The 22,396-nt window shown below is 35.8% G+C and overlaps 1 protein-coding gene across 1 annotated transcript; it reads left to right on the forward strand.

Moving 5' to 3' along the window:
* The first annotated feature begins 757 nt into the window (after window positions 1-757).
* LOC132143873 (succinate--CoA ligase [ADP/GDP-forming] subunit alpha, mitochondrial-like) lies at window positions 758-21,598 on the forward strand. Its single transcript, XM_059554469.1, has 9 exons — window positions 758-909; window positions 2,268-2,368; window positions 4,898-5,014; window positions 5,284-5,496; window positions 7,706-7,763; window positions 10,001-10,084; window positions 10,177-10,328; window positions 18,183-18,371; window positions 21,278-21,598. Exons 1-9 carry the CDS (start codon window positions 876-878, stop codon window positions 21,302-21,304), a joined length of 975 nt encoding a protein of 324 aa, XP_059410452.1. The 5' UTR covers window positions 758-875; the 3' UTR covers window positions 21,305-21,598.
* Window positions 21,599-22,396: the final 798 nt, after the last annotated feature.

The raw sequence follows: 22,396 nt of genomic DNA on the forward strand, positions 1-22,396 counted from the left end.
TAACAAACAAATATTTTATAAATAATCGAGTTAGATATACCCTGTTAAGAAATTTGAATTTAATTATTATTTTAATTATTTGATTTATTTTGGATTTTGTCATTCTTGCAAACTGTATGGTGTTGCAAAAGGAACTTTTTCGTGTGTATATGCACGATTATTTTGACAGATTTCTCGAACTTTTCAAGAATCTTTATTATTATTTACATTATTATTATTAGATTTTTTTGTACATTATGCTATTGCTTGCGATATGATTTTACCATACAACTCTTTATTTTACTATAAAAATATCATATTGATGTGAGAAAATGAACTAAAGCTAAGCCATATTTTATTCCGTTTATACGGTCAAATAATATGGATCTGCTTTGAAATAATGATAATAATAATAAATCTGTCTTGCTATTTCATTTAACCCCCCCCCCCCCCGTCTGTCTTGCAAATTGAAAAGAAAAAAAAAGAAAAGAAAATATGTGGATTCAGTGTACAGTGTCACTTTCTAAAGTGTAATAACGGTGCAAAGAGTAATAATAATATTAATTATTATAATTTAATGCTGATTATATATAATAAGATTAATTCTTATGTTAAATTACATTACATTATTGTTCAAGGCAGTCATGAAAGAACAACATTGCACAGCATTCATTACGCTTTTGATAAAATAATCTCCGTTTTCATGGATTAATTTAAAAGACCGAAATAAATTCTTTTCTAAAGCAATATTTAATTATATGGTGCGTTGTACATGTTATTTACGCCCTATGTAGGCGTTTCTATCTCTTCAGGCATCTAGCAGGACTACTATTTGCGCTGTCGTCTAGGTCCGTGTCTGTGCCGTGCCGTCCGGTGTCATTGGTGAATGACCGAAGATGTCTCATAGCAGGTTGTTTGCCCGGTTGCTCTGTAAGTAAAACTGACACGAGTATTGTTACATTTGAAACGCATTGCTGTTTTTGTTTTGACATTACTGCATCCGCTGTTCTACACGTTGGAGTTATTTATCTCTTGTTATTTTCATTGAACAGACACAGTGAGCTAATGCTAATGCTGCTGTGTTGGTGTTATCAGCACCAAGTGTAACATAATTAACAGTACACTTCTGGAACGTGACCTTTACTGGCAAACATGCTTAATTTCATACTCATCACGAGGTTGACTTATTATAATGTATTTAATAGAGCATTGCTAGCCTAGTGAACATGAAATGTTGCAGACTGACAGCAGTGTAATTTAATGTTATATGTTGGAAAGGAAAGAGTCTGTGTCTTGGCTACAGTTATTTTAGTTGGCGTAAGCGTAATAGCTTGACAGGTATTGGTTCACGTAGACTAATGTGACAAGCTGTGTGTGGTTGCTTGTACTTCACTGTCATCAGTGCATGACTCTTTAAATCCTTTTTGTTTTCTCTTTTAAAAGTAATATAGTAGGAAATCAAAATGGTCAGGGCGTTTTACAAAAGAGTATTGAAAATTTTGGTTCCCTTAACTCTTCCAGTCTTGTGCAATGTCAATAAGGGAATTTTCACTCACAGAAAGTAGTATTGACCAACTTCTCGCACACTGCGGTACACTGCATACTATACTTTTTCAGAGGCAACCGTATGCTAAATGAAATTACTGTGTAATTTATTGTTGCATTTATTTCACATGTGTAGAAATTCATGCAAAATGGCTATGCTATTGAGTCGATAAGCAACTGATTGTCTAAGAGTGGTTTAAAGTGAACTTTAACCAAGAGGAATGGATGGACCATTTAATCTCCTCAGTTGTGATCAATAGCCTGTTTCTTGAAGTGGTGTCTCGTGTTCTTTTGTTACATCATTCAGGAGATAAAACTCTTTGCTGATCACTTATAAACTTAAGCATGGTGCTTTGTAACTAGTGTTGTCGGTTTGACCCCGATCTTATTTCCAGACTATGTGAGGTCAAGGCAGCATGACATTTGGACATCAGATCCTGTAGGGAACTTACAGAGTAATGTGAATGAAACTTCTTAGGCCTAGACCAAGTTTACTAATGAAGCTGCAAAGTTGACTTTAAAGGGATCATATGATGCAATTTCAATTTCTCCTTCCTCTTTGGAGTGTTACAAGCTCTTGGTGCATGAAGAAGATCTGTAAAGTTGCAAAGACTAAAGTCTCAAATCCAAAGATATATTCTGTATAAAAGTTAAGAGTCATTATTTTTTGCAAGGTAAGGTTTAATAGGTGTATTTACTGAATCTTGCTTCTAATTCCACTGCTGTTGTGTTTGTATTTGCAGTGCAGCAGGCAGGGGTGAGACACTGTTATACTGGCAACAGGAAGAACCTTTACATCGACAAGAACACTAAGGTCATCTGTCAAGGCTTCACAGGAAAACAGGTGAGTAGCCACAGTCTGTGTTCCCCTCAACACCCTGCATTTCTGCCCAAATATCTTAAAAGGCTCTCCTGTTTTTTATTTAGTCACTAATTGGAATGCAGTCTACTTGGTTGTGGCCTCTGCTGAGTGAGAGTAACTGGCTGAGCAAAAGCAGTAAAACTCACTGTATTTTAAACTTGATTATCTGCTACGCATAATTGAACAGAAGACATTAGTGATGCACTGAAATCAAAGGTTTTGGAGGGCAAAAATTATTAACAAAAACAGTGACATTTAATTTGTGCATATCTGATGGAGAAAGTGTCTTTTCCATGCAAACAATGTAAATAAACTGCAACAGGTAAACATGTCACCTGTGTGAATGCCAGTGCTGGATTAACAATATTGATTTCTTTCTTTTAATCGATCTTCATTTTGATGAACCAGTGCTGTCTATGCTGTTTTTAGTTTATGCATGAACAAACCTTCACTAAAGTAACACTATTTGTTGCACACTTGCCATCCGACAATCACAATAAACTTTGTGCTTTATTATATTTTTTACACTGTGAAAAACAAATTCTGTCAATTTGATAACAAAATTCCAACAATAAATGTAATATTGATGCTCTTGTTTTTTTTTTTAAACTGTGGGACTCAAAATATTTTCTGCTGGTCATTTACATAATACCACAGATGCTGTTGATAAAGCCAACATTTATTTGACCCAAAATATTTAAAAGTGGATAAATCCAGTTTTGCAAACAGTGAGTCACAGAGCACAGATGATTTTGATGTAAAGCCTACATGCTTATGAAACCCCAAAATAGCATTTATAATTATGACACAACATTTTAATGATCTGTAGGCTACAGTGGTCATTATTTCTTCCTTGTTTGTAATAATGTGAGCATAACATTTTGAGAGCAACGTGGGTTTTGATGCCAAAAAAAAAAAACATATCTGGGAGATGGTGATGTAGTATAAATAATAATAATAAATACAAATAAGATAATTGTTAAACTAAAATTATAAATTAATTAAATACTTTTTCATATAAGATATAATATGACCACTTCAAAGCATACAGTCCTACATTAATTGGTTTTGAAATGTACTATCCATTCTTGTTTTATTTTATTAAATACTGATTAAAGACTGATGTCTGTCCATAGGCCCTTTACACTAAAACTGCTGGCTCCAATATCCAATAACCTTGCTTTTCTCACCCCTGTTATTTATGTCGTAGCTCTCATTGTATTTCTCTCGATCTCCTTCACCCTCTTTCAAATGACTCTTTACTATAATAAAGGGTTATTAGATGAAGTTTTAATGAACACTCGTTATAATTAGAAGGGGATGAGGAATGACTGGAGTGTCATCGCGGCATATTAACTTTGCTGTACGGCTACATAAGCAAACCATATCTCAAATTAATCGGCACACTGATAACGGAGGCAGCGTTCAGGAAAAACGGCGAAGTTAGCACAGCACTTCAGTGTTAATGAAAGCATGGGAACAAATGATAGTAGAAAAGTTGGCAAGAGGACACTCTGAGGGGAAATGGATCGAAAACGTGCCAGATTTCTCATTCTTTCTAATTATATATCTAACATTACAGTGGAAGATATTGACTTGGTACTAGCGACCCTTGCCTTTGGACTTAACTGCAATGTTTCAAAATAATTTGTAATAATTAACATGGATGTGGTGGGGAAGGAAGGTTAAAGTTCATGATGTACAATTTCCACTGACTGGTCAAATTCATAATCATAGGGAAATAGTCATTTTCATTTTCATTGATTTTAAAGTGCATCACATACTAAAATTGCATTTGTAAGTCTATGTTCTGGGCTACATGCAGATGAATTCGATATGTCACGGTCTGCATTAGTGTCTTTAAATGTGACAGGATTTATCTATGTACTTAAAAAAATGTGTAATTGTTCCTATATTGTGCACTCTGATCTGTTCATGCTTTGGCAGCAGGTTTGCTTTTGGGTTCAGTACAGATTTTATTATTTAACATCCTTTATTAACAACACATTTCTGCATTACATTGGTTATAGCAGGTTCACAAAACAATTTAAAAAAAGTGCTACATTAAAATTTAAGAACAAATTTAATAAAATAATCAGGGACCTTTTTAAAAATAAGCTTCAGCCATTTCTTTTAATCCTGAGATTTGTAGAACAGCGGGTGCTTCCCACAAACAGCTGTGGTTCAAGGTTTAGTGAACTTTAACACAGTTTGCTCTAATGTATCTTTAGTTCCTTTGGTGCTCATTGCATGATAGTATCTGCTTGTTTAGAAGCAGCAGTGGACTGTGGATCACCATCAACAAATTGTCTTTTTGGACTGGCGAAGAAGTTTTGTGTTTCAGATACAGTATGTTTTCATAGTATGTAAATGTTTATGATTTAAAAGTAAAATGTGATTCTTTGTTATATGTCCCCTTTGGAGATAATAGGAGCTGACAGTGCTGAACTTTAAGTCAAATTCTTCTCTGTCCTTGGTTGAAAGATGTCTGTTTTCTCTCTCTGTCTCCAGGGCACCTTTCACAGTCAGCAGTCTCTGGACTATGGCTCGCAATTAGTAGGAGGAGTGTCCCCAGGCAAGGGGGGCAAAACACACCTGGGTCTGCCAGTCTTCAACTCTGTGAAGGAGGTAATGGCCTGTGTGACTGTTGACAGTCTCCTGTGAGTCACAGTTACTTCTTTTGGACAGCTGCTCTGATTCTCTGAGGGTATTAGGGGACCTATTTAGAGCAAATAACACCAACAGTAACCGAAGCGTTAAAGGCCAGAGGCCAGTTGTGTAATCAGTTTAAACACTTTAACATTAAGCCCAACTGAAATACCCAAAATTGGATGTTTGAACAATTTTTTTTATTTGGTTCTGTGACTGATTGTTCAGTTGTTTTTTTTTTTTTAAAGGCTAAAGATGGCACAGGGGCCAATGCCACAGTGATCTATGTGCCTCCTCCTTTCGCGGCAGCCGCCATCATCGAAGCAATTGACGCAGAGATATCACTGGCCGTCTGTATCACAGAGGGAATCCCTCAGCAAGACATGGTGCGCGTCAAACACAAGCTGCTCCGCCAGAGCAAGACCCGCCTCGTCGGCCCCAACTGTCCCGGTGTCATCAATGTAAGCGCTGCACTTATACTGTTATTTCTTTCCTTTTTTTTGACCCCACACAGCTTTGTTTTTGGAAACTCAACTAGATGTTTTGAAGAGAAGGCGTATGGTTGAAGTTGGCAAAATTGTGGATGTAATTTTAACAAAAAGAAGCTACTCTTTGCTTACTGCAAAACACTGTAGGAAATTATTCATGTATTAAATGGATCAAAAGTAACAGTAAAGGCAAATTTTTAAGGTACAAAATAATTTTATTTCAAATCAGTGATGTTCTTTTTGAATTTCCAATTGATGAAAGAATCCTGAAAAAAGAAAGAAAAAAAAAAGTCTTAGTTTCCAGAAAAATATTAATTGGCACAACTGTTTTCAGCATTGATGATAATAAGAAATCTTTCTTGAGCAGCAAATCATTGTAGAAAGATTTCGTGTGACACTTAGTTCACCCAAAAATCTAAATTATGTCATTAATAACCCACCCTAATGTCTTTCCAAACCCGTAAGACCTCCGTTTATCTTTGGAACACGGTTTAAGATATTTTAGATTTAGTCCGAGAGCTCTCAGTCCCTCCATTGAAACTGTGTGTACGGTATACTGTCCATGTCCAGAAAGGCAAGAAAAACATCATCAAAGTAGTCCATGTGACATCAGAGGGTCAGTTGGAATTTTTTGAAGCATCGAAAATACATTTTGGTACAAAAATAGAAAAAACCAAGACTTTATTGAGCATTGTCTTCGCTTCCGTGTCTGTTGTGAGATTTCAAAACACTGCAGTTTAGTGATATCCGGTTCGCGAACGAATCATTCGATGTAACCGGATCTTCTTGAACAAGTTCACCAAATTGAACTGAATCATTTAAAATAGTTCGCGTCTCCAATACGCATTAATCCACAAATGACTTAAGCTGTTAACTTTTTTAATGTGGCTGACACTCCCTCTGAATTAAACAAACCAATATTCCGGAGTAATTCATTTACTCAAACAGTACACTGACTGAACAGCTGTGAAGAGAGAACTGAAGATGAACACCGAGCCGAGCCAGATAATGACTCATTCACGAGTCAAGAACCGTTTCTGTCAGACGTGTCTGATTCGAGAACCGAGGAGCTGATGATAACTGCGCATGTGTGATTCAGCGTGAAGCAAACTGACACACAGAGCGTCTGAACCGAACTGATTCTTTTGGTGATTGATTCTGAACTGATTCTGTGCTAGTGTTATGAGCGCGGGTAAACCGAAGGTTTGAATGAAGGGCAATCATCGCTAATGATGTCATTACTTCGAGCACAAAAGAACCGGTGAACCGTTTTCTTCAACCGGTTTATTGAATCGAACTGTCCGAAAGAACTACTGGTGATCCGAAAACCGATGCAACCGGTTCTTGACTCGAGAACGAGTCAATCTTTCGTTCATTATCTGGCTCAGCTCAGTGTTCATCAGTTCTCTCTTCACAGCAGTTCAGTCAGTGTACTGTTTGAGTAAATGAATTACTCCAGGATATTGGTTTGTTTTAACTCAGATGGAGTGTCAAGCCACATTAAAAAAGTTAACAGCTTAAGTCATTTGTGGATTAATGCGTATTGGAGACGCGAACCATTTCAAACGATTCAGTTCGATTTGGTGAACCGTACACAGTTTCAATGGAGGGACTGAGAGCTCTCGGACTAAATCTAAAATATCTTAAACTGTGTTCCGAAGATAAATGGAGTTTTCACGGGTTTGGAACGACATGAGGGTGAGTTATTAATGACATAATTTTGATTTTTGGGTGAAATAACCCTTTAAGACTGGGGTAATGGCTGCTAAAAAACTCCATCACAGTTTTGCCATCACAGTAATATAATACATTAAATCTATATTAAAATAGAAAATAGTTATTTGAAATTGTAAAACTGTTTTACAATATTACTGTTTAAATGTGTTTTTGATTAAATAAATGTAGCCAAAAAAAAAAAAAAACATAAATTGGACTAACCTTGAAATTTTGACAGGTGGCATCAAGTTATAAGCAAGTTATTACATTTGGATAAAAGATGACCTTTTTAGAATAATGTGCAGCAATGAATCATTCACAATAATTTGGAATGCTTGGTAAATTGTGTCAGTTTTGAATTTAGGTTGACTCTATACCCCTGCTGCTTGCAACTTTACTTGCCTAAAGTAAAATGTCTAACTTTAAATGAACTTTAATGGCGTTTTTTTCCTCTATCGATTTGTAGCCTGGCGAGTGCAAAATTGGGATCATGCCTGGACACATCCACAAGAAAGGAAGAATTGGTAAGAGCTCCACAGAATGACACCTTTTTTTATGACAAAGAAAACTCAGTCATCCTTCTAGAAGATTTTGACAGTGCGGAGCATAACATGCTGATCAAATAGAACCTTAAGAGATCCTTGACAAGCCTAGCGTACCTCGTGTCTTCATGCTCATAAAAGAAGCTCATGCTCATTGTTTTTTTTTTATAAATACTGATTGGTTGCATTTGGGCTTAATAGAATGGCAGAAAAAAGTGCATTAATATGTTAAAAGTACTAGAAATGTATATTTTTGCTTTCTAGAAAATTGTCAGTACAGGACATTATGATCTGCGATCTAGAGCTGAAACAACGAATCGATTTAATCATCGATTAAAATCGATTATTAAAATAGTTGTCAACTAATTTAGTCATCTATTCGTTGCTAAATAACTTTTATTTGCCGTAAGCGGCTCATTTCGTGCATATTTCAAATCTGCGGTGAACAAAGTGTGGCAGTAATGAGCCACCGGAGGTTTTACTCAGCCAGTACAGCAGGAGAAGTAGCGAATAGCCAATAGCTGGCCTCGTTTTATGTCACGTGCGTCCCGAACAGCGTCTCTGCAGCATTCAGCGTGATGTGGGAGTACTTTACTTTGAGCCTTCAAAAAAGAAGAGTAACCTGTAAACTCTGCACTACTGAACTGTTTAAGGGGACGTTCACATATCGCGTCTTTTGCGCGCTCGAGTTCGTTATTTCCAACACCGCACCGCATCGAGTTAAAACATTTCAACTTTTCAGAATGCCGCAAGCGCACCGCGGGTCACGTGACAAGAACTAACCAATCAGCTTCATCCTTTCCCGTAACAACGTTAAAAGCTCAGTCAAGATGAAAGGAACAGCTGATCATAGTTGTATATGGATTTCCATTTTGAAATAAATTTAGTAGCAGAGCTACTGCAAGCGATTTTTTGAGCTGCAAATCCATTTATCCTTTGCTGAAATTTCCGCGTCTTCAAGGAGAGAGCACGTCATGGTTGCTTAGCAAAGGCAGATGCCTCAGGGGCGCTTCTGCCCGAGCGCTTTGGAAAGAAGGAGAAACCGGTGCGCCTAGCGTTTTCCACGCGTTTTTAGGCGCGATTTGTGAACGGCCCCTAAGACTTACATTTGTGCAGATTCTCCAGTACAATGTTGTTTGCAAATGTTTAGTCGTAAAAGCTGATAACATTGCTTTTTAACAGTTAATATTTAAAGCTTTACAAACATGTTCTGTGATCAGTTTGTCGTTTACCAGTTCAAAATTCAATTGTGCAGCCTAATTATGACTGAATGAGAGAGGTAAATGTTTAAAGATATTTGAAATGCACTTTTTTTTCTAAGTATTCACTGCTCTTTTTCACACAGCAGGTTTTTTTTGTGTGTCCAATTTTTTTTTCTGGACAACCTTCTGATGGATTTTACTTTAAATTGTGAGTTCCATTCAGGTTTCATGCCATTGGCACTTTTTTCGAAGGATTGTTTACAATTTCACAGCAAAAGCTATAAAGCTGTTTCCCAGTAAATAATAAAATGCACTGCAATCTTATTCTGTTTTATCCTTATTCTTCGTGAAAATATGTTCTGAAAGATTCCTTAATAAGCTTTGTTCGGGATGTTAAACTACTTTAGGAGCTCTAAGGACTGCCATGGTGAAAACATTATTTGAAATCTCCTTGTGAAATTTGCTAGAGTATGGGTCAGTGTTCTGATTGCAGAAGAGTTCGACAAAGGATTACTAACAAAATAAAACAACTCCAGGTATATTTTTGATGAGGATATGACAGTGCAAAATGCTTAAAATCTCTTAAAAATCTATGCTGAAGGATAAAGACCATTTATTAATAATTTACTTGGGGGAAAAATGGAAAAAACTAAAATATAAGTACATAAACCGATTAATCGTAAAAATAATCGACAGATTAATCGATTATCAAAATAATCGTTAGTTGCAGCCCTACTGCGATCATATAATCAATGAAAGAAAAATGGAGACTCATGCTTGTGTTAAATGTTGTATTACATTTATGGATGTCCTCTGATTAAATAAAAATGCTAATTTATTTTATATACCTATTGATTAATCAAATGTATGAACAATTACCAATTAAGTAATCAAATGTGTAAATTTCAGTTTTTGGCCGTCTTTATAAGAAAATGAATATGTTCAATTAACAACCAAACTAAATGATAATAATATTGCAATTAATATTTATCTTGCGCTCTTCTTTTCCTTTTTTAGGCATTGTATCTAGATCGGGCACCCTTACGTATGAAGCTGTACATCAGACGACACAAGTGGGTCTAGGGCAGTCGTTGTGCGTTGGTATGGAATACTAGCAATCAGTCATCCATTATTATTAGTCTACGGAGTGTTAAGTGCAGAGAGGTCTTTGAACAGTGTGTGTTTTCTTTCAGGTATTGGTGGAGACCCTTTTAATGGTACTAACTTCATTGACTGCCTGGAGGTGTTTCTGCAGGACCCCAAAACTGAGGGCATCATTCTGATTGGAGAGATTGGGGGAGATGCAGAAGAGAACGCGGCAGAGTACCTGAAACAGCACAACTCTGTAAGCTGCTGCTTATATGCTCAAATATAAAAAAAAAAAATGTTAAATGTAAAAGGTATATGTAAATATGGACTTGATTTAATAATATTAGCTAAAACTTGAACACTCACGTAACACAAGGCAAGCTGATTTTTCTTTGAGCCATCTCCATTTGTTTATGTACTAATTTACTTTTGGGAAGGGATTTGTTCAAAAAACATAAATAGAAAAGTAATATATATGCAATTTTTTTTTTTGCTGTATGCAGGGAAATTTAAGCCAAGGGTTTAACCTAAAAATGTTGTTCCATCCAAACAGGCAATCAGTCAATCACACAAGGAGATTTTAGGCAGGATGCTCACAATGCTATTTTCCATACAAATCCATATATTTTTTTGAATGGTCATCTGGTGCTGTCTTGCTCCAAAATTATAAACACTATAAAATTATCATAAAAGTAGTCCATATGACTTTGGTCTTTAAGTCTTGAGTCATTAAAAAAAAATTCACATTTCACATCTCCACAGTCGTGCAGTTCAAATACTCACACGTTTAGATAGTTAGTTAGTTAGTATATTATATACAATCTTTTATGAGACTTGAAAACTAATGATGAAGTTTTGTATTAATGACATCAAATGTGCAATATTTGAGATTTTGTATCTCTGTCCCTTCACCACACACAAATATTTTATGGATTCTAAAGACTTGCAGTATAATGCACAAGTCATATGCATATTTTATGCAAGCTTTATTTTATTTTTTTGGTGGACTTTTCCTTTAAGAATTTCTACACGTCTCCACTCAGAGGAGAAGAGTCATTGTTATTCATTCATGCATTGCTTTTAGGCCCATGAACCAGTGCTTTGTTTTTATCTTGGCCCTTGGGAAGTACATATTGTTTTTCATCTTCTGGATATTGGCAGCTTTCTCCAACAAACAGGAACCATCACCACACATGGAGCTCCTCTTTCCTTGCTAGCAGGAGCTACTCGACCCTGGAGTTCACATTGTTACTGTGAATGAGAACACAGCCTCCAGCTGCGCTTTGATCTGTTTTGGCTGTGAAGGAAAGTCTACATAGCTTTTGTTGTGATCTTTAGACCAGTCAGGCTGGATTGCACTCAGTCAAAGACCTCCTCCAATCCTAACAGCACCTTGGTTTGTCTCATCATTAGCCATGTCATATTTATTCCTCCAGTTTGAGAGTCATACAGAAGGCTAATGTGTTAACAAATGTATTGCATTGGAAGACATTTCAGTCTGTTATATAAAATAAAACTAGTGTTGGCACAGTGAATACTCATAGTTTCAGCTACACTGATTGAGGCAAACTGCATGCGAATGTCCATTTTTTTTCAAGAGGAACCCAGGTGGCCAGACATGATTCAGACAGAGCTTCTGTCTGAGTGCATGGTAGCGCTGAGGCACGGTGACCACAGAAAAATCAAGCAAATTGCTCCGGTTACGTTCACAGCATGGACAAGTGCCTTATTTTGTAGTGAGTGCGTGGATCTTCAAAGAAACACTCCATTCTGTGACTCAGTCCATGATAAAGAGCTCATTTTTATTGTTGCCACATTTGAACTGAACCGAAATAACAAAACGTGGAATTTCTGAAATTGTTTCTGAGTTTCATAGTCGCAGAAACCATTAAACACTTTGGTGTACCTGGAGAAAAGCGAGCGTGTAGCTCTTTGAGCACACATTAGCACTGTGAAATGTTTTTTTTTTTTTCTCTGGCTTGTCAATTAAATTAGTGGGAGAATTGATTTGGCGGAAATAATTTTTCACAGACTAGTTGAAAATTGTATGAAATTGCTCCTTTCAGATGAACTTTTCTCATTATCTCAACAAGGTAGTTTTTAAAGATGGCCTTGGCTGTGAATAATGGAGATCAATATATAGGCATGCTACGTTTCATGCGGCAGATTTAGCCTTGGGAGAAGTATTTGGCAGTTATGAAATTTTCTGTCTATGCCGCTGTTAACAAGAGCTGAATTGATCAGACTGTTAAACGCATACTGGTCTCATTAAGAAGTGTGGGCAGGGATGATACATCAGGTTCCAGGCGGTAATGGAAGTGGCGAGACATACAGGAGCTTGTAAACCATTAACTCCAGAAAAAGTCATGTCATATTTATTTTGCAGTATGAACCATTTTAGACTGCCTTAGGAAGAATGCCTGTTTTTATTATGGAATAATAGTAGTGACAAAGGGCTCATGGTCCAATCCCATGACTTCACAGTGCATTTTTACGCCCCCACTCTTCCTGCTGGATCCATATCTGATGCTTGCTTTCCATTAGCTGTAGTGGCGTTGTGCAAATAATGGTGCAAGCACCCTGTTTTCCCCTTTTCTTCTAATTTATCAACTCCCAACACGCATACAACCAGTAAGTCCTTGTGTCAGAATTGCTGAGGCAAACTGCAAAATTGCTTTTCAGCCAAATTAGCATATTGATATGAATATTCCTCTCAAGTGCTTGTCAGCTTCACGCTTGTTTTTGCTTATTGCTAACATTAGTCACATAGAAATCATTGCCCATTAAGATCCACTTGCACTCCACACAGTCACTGTAACACCATTGGAAGCTGCTGAATGATCAAGAGGAAGCTTTCTAACTGTTAATGTGGAACCTGACAAATTGTGTTTTCGGCAAACGTCCATTGCGTACCTATCAGTTATTTTTCTGGAGTTTGTTCTGAAAAAATACATTCAATTTATGTTTACTCAAAAATGACAATTCTGTGTTTGTATGTTTTACTCTGGAATACATAATGATTTTTGTAGAAAAACATGGTTGAGTAAACAAGGAATAGAATTTGCATTTTTGGGAGAACTGTTCCTTTAAGACCCTTTTTTGACTTATGCAATTGCTAGACGAGCTCAAAATAAGGTTGACTGGAGAGTGTCTGAAGTAGCAGTTGTCATTTAACTAAAAAGGGAGTACAAAATGAAAGGATGGTGTTCCACTACAAAATTGTCTCAAGGTTTTGTGCATGAGCAAAATATAATTACCTCCGTTCATTATCGTAATCTTCCCAGATTAGGCTTTAGTCGGCTGCGTGAGCATGAACAGCTTGAGCTTTGAACCGAAGACGGCTCCTGTGGAGCGCTGTAATGTTAGTGGGTAGTTGAAGATTATCAAGTATTAGTCAGGCTGCCAATGACTGGCGGTCACATTCATTTCATCTTCTCCACCTAAAGTTTGCATTCCCATTTAAAGTTTTTAGTCAAATCAAAAATTGACAGTGAAATTTAGGAACCTATTCTTCTCTGAGATGCTAATGAGCTTGAGCAGAATGCACAGCTTTTTTGAGCGATTGTCAGTGGAGAAAGATGCAGAATGAAGGGGCTGGCACATGCTAACCAGCCAACCCTTGACTTTTAGTTTGAGATTCACCCCAGGTACAGCTTCAGCCTTCTAAGAAAAGCTGTCCAAATGTCCCCAAAAACATTCAAAATGGTAGGCTACAATTTTATTCTATTGTTGGCAGCTGCGGTTGTGATTATGACAACCCACATCCCACTCTGGAATAAGGATGCCATTCACGAAGACAGAATATGGTGGGAATGAGGGAAAACAGACCTGAGCATGATGGTCCATGAGCAATGACAGTTAATTGGCATGGACATGACAAATTGGCCTCTTTGAAAGTGAGATTGTATTAAATGACATACTCGAGCCACTGTCTGCCCATCTGCTTACTCCCACACAAGCTATTACATGCCTTGATCTGCCTCCCTTTTAATGCCAGTTTTGAGCACAGTATGTGCCATCTAAAAGCCTCTGCACTTATCTTTACCTCTTATTTACAAGTCTGTGAACTGCATTTTGAGGATAAAAAATAGACTCACCTCCTGTAATTGTCTCAAAACATTTTTCTTGTAGGCCTTACTTAATGCCATTATGGCAATGGTTATTTTTATGGAGACCCATAATGCAGTTGCTTTAGGAATTTATATAATTTATTTAGGAGTTTATATAGTGTTTTTTTGAAAGAAGTTTCTTCTGCTCATCAAGCCTGCATTTATTTGATCACAAATACAGAAAAAAATGTAATATTGTGATATATTATTACAATTTAAAATAATTGTTTTTAAATGTATTATGCTTTAAATTATCATTTATTTCCGTGATGCAAAGCTGAATTTTTAGGATCATTATCACATGATCCTTTAGAAATCATTCTAATATGATGATTCATTATCAGAGTTGGAATCAGTTCTGCTGTTTAATATTTTACTTTAAACATATGATACTTTTTAGGATACTTTGATGAATAAAAAGTAAAAAAAAAAATAATAAAAAAAGAAGCTATGGTTTTAAAATATAAATATTTTGTAATAACAATATACACTACTGGTCATTAATTTGGGGTCAGTATTTTTTTTCTTTCTTTTTTTAAATAAAATCAATACTTTTATTCAGCAAGGATATGTTTAATTGATAAAAAGTGATTGTAAAGAAAATATATTATTAGAATATATATTATTAGACATTTTTTTTATTTTAAATAAATGCAGTTCTTTTTAACCTTTATTCATCAAATATATTAGACAGCAGAACTGTTTCCAACACTCATAATAAATCAGAATATTAGAATGATTTCTAAATGATCATGTGATAGACTGGATGTTACATGTGACACTGAAGGCTGGAGTAATGATGCTGAAAATTCAGCTTTGCATCACAGGAATAAATAATTTTTTTAAAGTATATTCAAATAGAAAACTATTATTTTAAGTTGTAATAATATTTCACAATATTACTGTTTTTCTGTATTTTGATCAAATAAATGCAGGCTTGATGAGCAGAAGAAACTTCTTTCAAAAACATTAAAAATAGTAATGTTTCCAAACTTTTGGTCTGTACTGTATGTATATATATATATATATATATATATATATATATATATATATATATATATATATATATATATATATATATATATATATATATATATATATATATATATATATATTATGTGTAGTTGTAATGTGTATCTTAGTCATTCTTTTATCTTTGTTGTAAAATAAATAAGAACAAGATTTTTATCTTTGTCGTCTTTGGCCTAAATAGCTGCCATTCTTCTTATTTATTATTTTTGTTACCTTGAAAGACTTTGTCTTTATAAAAGGGAAAGTAGTTTGGCTGTAATGCTCAGACAACTTGACAAAGAATTGTGATAAAATCGTGATATTTCAAAGAAAAAATAAAATGGTGATATATTTTTGCATACTGCTCACACCTACATGTCATACAGAAGTTTAGGGTTGCATACGTTTTGTGAGCGAAAACAAAAATGTATGCAAAGTGATTAAGGGGAACACATATGTTTTGTGAGCGGACGTGACGTACTTCAGGGAAACGCGGACGTTTTGTGAGCAAATGCAAAAATGTACGCTAAGTATTTAAGGGGAATGCATACATTTCGTGAGCGAGCACAAAGTATTTCAGGGGAATGCATACTTTTTAAAATTGTTTTCAATTCAACAAAACAACGTAAACTCAAACAAACAAAATCCAGAATGAATCCAGAATGTTTTTGCATACGTGCGGAGCAAACCAATTTTTTATTTTTGTTTTCTTTGCAGTTGTAAAACCAGCAAACAACATTATCTTCTTTAATGAACTTATACAGAAGTTAGAATCGTCATTGAGAAGACATAAACATGGATTAGATATGTAATTAAGTTGTAGTAAAAAGGACAAAACAGAATTCAAGAGTCCACAGATTGACAACGATTAGACATTTCCAAAAAATGTGGAGAAATATATCTGTGATACAGTGTTACAGATATGACAGTTATAGTTGGTTTGCAGTTTCATTTTAAACCTCGTAAGGAGTTATGTATGTTCTATGGATGACTAAAGAAACAGATGGCCGACCAGAGAATGTTGCGATCCAATCCCACATAGGATGAGAGGAAATGAGGGATGCCCAGGGAACTCGATAGGCATTGAGAGCAGAGAGTAACTGAAAAAAGATAATATGATGATGCTGGTAAACAAAACTTAGTTCTTAGTTCTTGAAATGAGCAGAGTCCTGGGTTATCGTAGAAGTCACCGCATGTGTTTTTGCCCAATGGAGAGCAAGAGGGCTGGATAAATGGGCGATTTCCACATAGAAATGTAAAGTTGTGCCATAAGGGTGTTTTGGTTTCAAAATTTGAAAGGTCTTCCCATCAGACGTTCCACCATCTTCCAGATCATAATAGAATTGGCCACAACCGGGCCAAATTTTTTAAAATCATTTTTATTTCCTGTGTCAGCAAATAAAATATCTTGGAGCCTATGTGGTTTAACCTTGTCAGCTTCGATTACTCTCCATAAAGCTTTTGATTGAGGATCAACCCAAATAAGAAGAGCCTTAAGTTCTAATATAATTCAAAATTTGGCACAGCCAATCCTCCCAAAAGTATAGGATGCTGCAATGTGACATGTTTTATTCTGGGTCGTTTACCATTCCAGATAAACTGGGAAATTATACAATTGATCTCCTGGAGATAACCATATAGGATAACCTGGAGGAGGGGGAAATAAACTGGGAAATTATAGAATTGATCTCCTGGAGATATCCATATAGGATAACCTGGAGGAGGGGAAAGCGGCAGCATAGAAAAAAAAGAAAATACAGCAGAGGTAACATTCATTTTGATGGTGGCGTTGGAGAGAGACTTCAAGATTATTCCATCTTTGAGTATCCTTTCTGATCTTGATTTAAATGTTATTAAAAGTGTACTGGTCTGTATTTAGAATGGATCTTTACCCTTTTTTAGAAGCTAGGATATCAAAAATGTATTTTGGTGTCTGAAATGTACCATGCTCAATTGCGAAATTAAATGAATCAAGCATGAGAGTCCCTACCACATCCCATATTTTTAAGTATAATTCAGAATGAAGACCATCTAGGCCTGGTGATTTGCCCTTCTGAAGGCTTTTTAGTGCTTCATGGAGCTCCTCCAAACTTAACGGGGCCTACTATGAGTCTTTATTCATCTGTGTGATCCGAGGCAGTACTCTCTACAAAATGACTCCTCAAAATCGGTTTAGTTTTTTTTACAGATTTGTTGTTAATTAACATAGGATTTGTGATAACCTGGTCATCCGAAGATTTCACTGCACTGATATATGCCTTAGACTCACATTCCCTCTGATTGAGGGCCAATAAGTGGCTGGGTCGCTCCGATTTAAAATAGTATTTTTTAGGGAATGCATACTTTTTGTAAGTGAATGCAAAAACATGTGCATGTTTTTCAGGGGAACACCTACATTTTGTGAATAAGTGCAAAGTTTTTCAGGGGCAAGCATATGTTTTGTGACCGAATGCAGATTATCTTGGAATGCATGAGTTTTGAGAGTTAATGCAAAGTATTTTAGGGGAACGCATATGTTTTGTGAGTGAACACAAAGTATCTCACGGGAATGCATACATTTTGTGAGAGAACATTTTTCAAGAGAACTGAAAATCTTTTAAAAGTAAATGTTAAAGCATTGACATTTTTTTCCTCCCATCTAATTGTTTTTAACATCACTCAATATAAGTTGTTCTGGTTAATATACATCATGCAACAACCTTTTTTTATTTTATTTTTTATTTTTTTGCAAGATTCATTGAATAGAAAGTTCACAGACAATAATTTGAAACCGTGTAAATATCATTACTGTCAATTTACTATCATAGTCAATTGTCAATGTTGTCACCTTACACATTGCCAGTGTATCCTTTCTGTATACAAGTATTCATTTCGTTCAAAACAAAAGTGTGTATTTATTTCAAAGACTTTTAACTTGTTTCATATATATATATATATATATATATATATGTATATATATATATATAATATATATATATTGTACTCTTTAGGGTGCCAATGCTAAGCCAGTGGTGTCATTCATTGCTGGCTTGACGGCCCCTCCTGGAAGGAGAATGGGACATGCAGGAGCCATCATTGCCGGAGGCAAGGGGGGTGCCAAAGAGAAGATCGCCGCTCTGCAGTCAGCTGGAGTCGTCGTCAGCATGTCTCCGGCACAGCTGGGCAGCACCATGCACAAGGTGAGAACGTTTATTCTCAGTGTGAGCTGTAATTCAGAGGCAGAGTCACCACAGAGCTGTCGCCTCGTGTTTTACCTCACTAAATGCTCAGTGCTGTTTTGGTTCTGCAAACTCAAACATGCTGAGAGCAAGCCTTTAAAAATAAACCTTTTTAGTGAAAAAAGAAATATATATATATATATATATGGTATATTTATTTTTTCTTCTCTTAGTTTAAAGTCTCAGAGTTATGTGAGTTTGCTGATAACTCTTTTTTTAAAGTAGATTTATCGGCTTGTGTGGCTCTAGCAGAACTGGCTCTGGAAAATTCAGCATTCTGTGGGCCAAAGCAGTGACTAATATAAAGGTCCCCCTTAGACAATCACAGCAGTTTTTATCATGAGATATTCGATAGAAAGCTACACCGCAAGAGAGGAAATTAACAAAGCTCCATTTATATTGGTGAGTTAGCAGCTCTGTCTCTTTATCTCAATTTATCATAGCCAGGACTTTTAACAAGATGTATAAAAAGTGAAAGCTTGTATTACACTCATTCATCATTTTAGCCTTTCATTATCAGCCCTAGCAAACGCTTCTTCCTCTGCATCAATACCATTTTCTCTCCTCTTCCACCACTCCCCTGGATTCTAATTTGTAATCATCGGAAGTAATGATGAAAAACACTCTGGCTGGTTGTTAATTTTGCAGCCCATTGTGTTCATACATCTGTGTTTATCTCATTGGCCAATTTAATAATGATGGCACATACACACGCCTCAAACTTGATTGTGTGTTTCCCTGCTTTTCCTCCATGTCAACAGGCGCACACATATGGAGGCAACTCACTCGCGGTGTAACTGCCCCAGTCTCAACATGAATATTAACCCTTTATCCACATTTACGTCTCATTATTTGTGTTTATGCCTGGATGTTATAGCCAAAAATATTTGTCAGCTTTTTCATTACATTCAGAACCATCCTACTGACCAAACTGCTATACCAAATTTATTGGTTTTCAAATTGGTAAAAAAAAATCTAATTTATTGTCTCTGTCTCTTGCTCTCTCTATCTCTCTCTCTCTCTCTCTCTCTCTCTCTCTCTCTCTCTCTATATATATATATATATATATAAACAGTTATGTCATAATATTTCACAATGTTACTGTTTTTACTATGTTTAATGAAAAACATGAAAAGACAAAAAAAATAAATGAATCATACAGATCCCACAGTTTTCAGCTTTAGTACGGTAGTGTATTTATAAAATAGCAATCCAGTATAATTCACAGCAATATATAGAATAGAGTAAATATCACACTGCTACACTTATGTAAAGATTTTTGACTGTTAACAGTTTTGAATCTTCATTTACACAGAGAGTTGGAACTATCTAAAGTGTCTTAACGCTTCACCGTTTCAGAAACATTAATGACCAAAAAATAAATAAATCTTTACAATGATTCTTAATTGATATCACAAAATCTTTTATCAACTGTTAAAACACCCAGCCCTATTAGCTTACATTTACTGTATACGGGACAATACTAAACAAGCTCTCGTTCTTTTTCGTCTTTCTTTTTGCTAATGCTGTAATCACAGCAAATACTTAATTTCTTGTTGTTTTACTCAAGGCCTTTTCCTCCAATCCATAATATTTCAGTCTGCAGCAGACAGGGCACTACTTGAACATTAGATGGCAGTAGAGCTCCAAGTATTTTTCCAGATAAACCCGTGCATCTTCGTTTTTGAAACATGACATTTGCATAAGGGAATTCTCTCAGAAAAGCACCATTCCGTCACCCTTAGTTGAGGAAAATGCATTTTCAAAAGCACAATGCATCACCCTGTAGCTGTAAGCCTTTGTAAATTAACTATGTAAATAGCTATTCCTGACTGGAACAATCTACATTTGTCTTTGTATCATGCAGGTCATTTCTCACAGCTTTTTGTTTACCCACAGCTTCTGTAAAGATTTTCCTGTGCAATTTAACCTTTATATGGCCTTAAATCCTGAAATTCATAGTGCCATTTTCTATTTATTGCAGAGTGGCTTCCAGCTGTTGGAACTTCCACTTTTGATAAATCAAATATACTTAAATATGGAATATATAGACTCCTATTAGACTATTAGATACACAAAGCAATTTTTTTAAGCAGTCTAGAAACTTAAAAAATGGCAAACACACACAAAATCCAGAAACTCAGCAATGAAAGATTTTGTGCAACAGGCAAGGTAAAATCAGATTGGCATTTTCTCCTAATATGTGAAAAATATCTGAGACAAATACAGTACAAACCACATTTACAAAGAATTGTTTCCAAACTTGATGAAAAATAAAAAGGGAAAATGTCGCTTTAGCTGCTATTATCAGCATGTCATAATCTGAGGGACACTCATAATGATGATTATATTTTGCATTTTGAAGGAGTAATTTTCCCAGAAATGAAAATTCTATCATAATTTATAAGTTGTTATAAACCTGCATGAGTTCCTTTCTTTTTTGTAAGGAACACGAAATTAGTATTTTTGTCTTATTTTTTTTCTTGATCCTCATCCTCTTTGATTTTATGGAAAAGAGCAACATGGACATTATTTTTATATTCCACTAAAAGAATAAAGTTAGCAGGTTTGGAAAAACGTGAGATAAAGAAAATGACTGCATTTAAATTTTTTATGTCTTTAAAGTTAATATCAATTGACTGTCCTGCACAAATCTTATTTTGTTTATTAGTTCAGCACTTTAAGCACAGTGTACTCTTTATTAAAACAGCAAATGGTACCAAATCATGGCAGTATACTTTGTTGACTCAAACAAAACTAACTGCATAACAGACTCCTGCTATGGACACAGTGAAGGATGACCCTGCTCCCAGACCCTGCCGATCATGTTTGTTTGACCCCTGTTTACTCTTCCCTGTTCTCTGCAGGAGTTTGAGAAGAGGAAGATGTTGTAACTTGTTAGAGGGAGTGTAAGAAACAAACCGCCCTCCCTGGATTAGGACCTTCATCCCTGCTGGAGCCCACCAACTTCCTCCAGGCTCAACCGTGCGCACATTTTGTGATTTGAGTGCATATTCCATATTTCCATCAGAAGAAAAAAAATAAACATTTAAAAGTCTATCACAGCCTTCGTCTTAGAAGTGTACAGCCCAGGAACATATCCAGCCACAGCAATGTCAGCCATGTTGTTGCTTTATGTCATAATGTTTTCTCTCCTTCTGAAACAGAAAATATATCTCTTACACTCTTCCTTGTTGTAGTTGACTTCTTTTTACATTTACCATTATGCTCCATTTATTGACAGCAGCTCAATGCGGGTTTCCGGAGATTGTGTACTTGAAAGGAGCATTTTATCCCTTTGGCAGTCTTGATGAATTTATCTCCTCTCTCTGTGTGATTTTTGAACGGCACAATGATGTTCACCCTTTGCATTAGAACTCATTTGTGCAATTGAAAGCCTTTGACATTCTTTCTCTTTGCAATTCACACTGGCTCAGCGTGACCATTTGGTTTCCCGAGCCTTTGAGTGCATTAAATGTGACTTTTCTTTGCCATTCACAAAATCCTCAGTTGTCGTAATGAAGGCCAATGCGAGAAGGTCTATTTAGTCATTTTCTAACAACAGCGTGACTAAATTGGAGCGCAAAATGGACCAAATTACTGGAATCAAGTTTGCATTGAAAAAAGCGGAACTACATGTCACCAGGCTTTTAGCAAGGATTTTCATTTGCAGACACCGGTTTATTCATTCTGACATGCCTCACTGGAAGGTAAAATGTGTGTGGGAGGACTTTCTCCTTTCGCCCTATAATTGCATCTCGCATGCCTAATGACATGCATTCACATTTTATTCAGAGAAAGAATGAAAATCCAGGTTTTGAGAAGTGCTCAGAGTTGATGAATATTCTTAGTTGGAATCACATATTTATCAGCCTTAATTATGCAAGGTTGCAACGGTTGTCTGTATATCAGAAAAAAAGTGTGAGTTTTCTCAGATTTCAAAAACACCAATTTGGGTGGAATAAGTGGGAGGAGGTCAGTATGGA

Source organism: Carassius carassius, chromosome 7 (assembly GCF_963082965.1).
Source record: "Carassius carassius chromosome 7, fCarCar2.1, whole genome shotgun sequence".
Classification (NCBI taxonomy): domain Eukaryota; kingdom Metazoa; phylum Chordata; class Actinopteri; order Cypriniformes; family Cyprinidae; genus Carassius; species Carassius carassius.